This window comes from Egretta garzetta, unplaced genomic scaffold, assembly GCF_000687185.1.
Source record: "Egretta garzetta isolate BGI_Z169 unplaced genomic scaffold, ASM68718v1 scaffold448, whole genome shotgun sequence".
NCBI lineage: Eukaryota > Metazoa > Chordata > Aves > Pelecaniformes > Ardeidae > Egretta > Egretta garzetta.
The window spans coordinates 2754114-2756186 of record NW_009260497.1 but is presented as its reverse complement, the minus strand read 5'-3'; the positions used below and the strand labels follow the sequence as shown (position 1 = coordinate 2756186).

Sequence of the window (2073 nt, the reverse complement as noted above, 5' to 3'; positions counted from 1 at the left end):
GCAAGCCCCAGGCAGGCAGCAGGGAGTTATTTTAGATGCTGTCCCATCTGGAGGCTTCCAGAACCAAAGAGGAGGGATCTGGCCTCCTCTCCCAGCCCATGCTTTCAGCAGACATTATTTGAAGAGCGGCAAGTGCTGGGCTAGCTCCTGGCAGGACAGCTGGTCCCAAGCCCCCGTGCTGCATCCTCCCTCCCCGAGCACACCATCCCCTCGGCAAACCCTGCTCCTGCCCCTCCAAGCCCCATGGGGGCAGAGATGGGTCCCGGCACATCGCCGCAGTGCTGGGTACCGGGGCAGGCAGCGCTGCTGGGAGCTGCTCACAGGCCGGTGCATGGTTTCCATGCTTCAGCAGGTGCCCACAGGCCGGGCACCCTCAGCCCTGCATCCATGCACTGGCGTTTACTTCTGATTCTTCCTCCCCCTTTGCTTGCCGGGGGATGCTACCCCATTTAGTACCACCCAAACCCAAGGGCTCAGTGCCACGTAGATCCCACCACGGGACTGCATTTCCCTGCGGGAAAGGTGACACACACCCAGACCTCCCCCCGATTCCCTCCTCCAAACAACACCCAGTGCTACAGGCATCCACACCAAAGACCCCGACAGCCCAGTGCTCGCTGCTGTGGCTGGCCCGTGCATGCTCCTCCCTAGGCAGCACCCAAAGCCTTCCCAAGCCCCTCTGCCCCCCGACACCGGCACTCACTGGTGGTGCTTCCCGACATCTGGATAATGCATTTAGATTCCCGGCTCATCTCCCGGGAGTTGAAGGGCCGGACACGCACCGCCACCTTCACGGATGCTCCCGCCATCGCGCCGGACGGAGGTGGGTCCTGCTAGCAGGGAGCAGTGGCTGTCCTGAAAGGAGGGAAGAGGAGGGGGTTAGAAAAGCTCGTGTCCCAGTCCCCATCTCGCAGCCGTGCCAGAAAAATGAACAGAAAGCCTTGTGCAACGAAACCTCCCAGGAAGGCTGGCTTGCCTCTGCCCAAGAGAGGACATTTTGTTTCATCCCTCATCCGACTGCACTTGCCTCTCCCGCCTCCCCATTCTGTCTTGGGTCAGGACCCCCGGCTTTGTCCCAGGGGATATCCCTGCCCTTACCCAGGGCAGCACCCAGAGTCTCCATCAGCCCGCGGCACCATTCGCTGGGCGCCTGCAGCAGGGGACAGGGCCACATAGGCGCCGTCAGCATCAGCCTGGCAGTTTTTCCACCCCGGGGTGCCAACAGTGCTGAGCAGGCAGCCCCTCACTCGCAGGCAAGCCCACAGCCCCCTGCCCATCGCCTGAACCTCCTGCTTCCACTGCGGCCCCAGCAGGGCAGGGACCGGCCAGCGGGACTGGGGGAGGGGGGGGAGGACAACAGTGGAATTCGTGTCGGGAAAGGGGGCGACTGCCAAACGCAAGCGCTGGTATTTGCTGCTCATTCAGCGGTGTCAGCAGGAGCAGTGCCAGCCAGCGAGCCAGCGGCCATCGCCCCGCACTGGAGCTCCCGGCGCACCACCATTTTTCCACTCCTTTTGCTAATCAATTATTAATTACAAGCCTCGCAAGATGAACCCAAACGCTCTCATCTAACATCTCCCAGAGCAGACGCTCATCCCAGTGTTGGCCTCCAGGCTCTCCCCAGCTGGTCCCACCTTTCCCGAGTCCCAGTTAAGCCTCACTAGCATTGACTGGAAAAGGATGCTGGGGTCCTTCCCTTGACCATCGGGTCCTTCAGGATCAGCCCTGACAAAACCCATTCCCACCTCCTAACATCCATCCCATCCCCTCCCCTGCGCGCCCCCTGCTCCCTTGATCCCTGCTGAGCTTCCCATGGGGAAGAGCAGCTCAGCACCCCGCAGCACAGGCAGGCACCCGCCCCACTGGTGTCCCTGCCTGCAAGGCTTCTGCAAGGCTCTGTGCAAACGCCCCGGGGCTCCTGGAGCCTCGTCTCTGCCAGTGGGAGGGAGGCGATGCAGAGCAAGCAACGGCACAGCCCGGTTACACGGACCACGACCTGAAGGGAGCGGAGCAGTAAGGACGGGTCTTCAAGGCAAGATGGGTTTTCCCACTGTGGAAATGAGAAATACAGCT

At 61.8% G+C, this 2073-nt stretch overlaps 1 protein-coding gene across 1 annotated transcript in view; it reads right to left on the bottom strand.

Moving 5' to 3' along the window:
* KIF1A (kinesin family member 1A) overlaps positions 1–809 on the bottom strand; it is a 39892-nt gene extending 39083 nt beyond the window's left edge. Inside the window, 1 exon segment of the mRNA XM_035900067.1 lies at positions 704–809. Coding sequence (XP_035755960.1) covers positions 704–809 — 106 coding nt within the window.
* Positions 810–2073: the final 1264 nt, after the last annotated feature.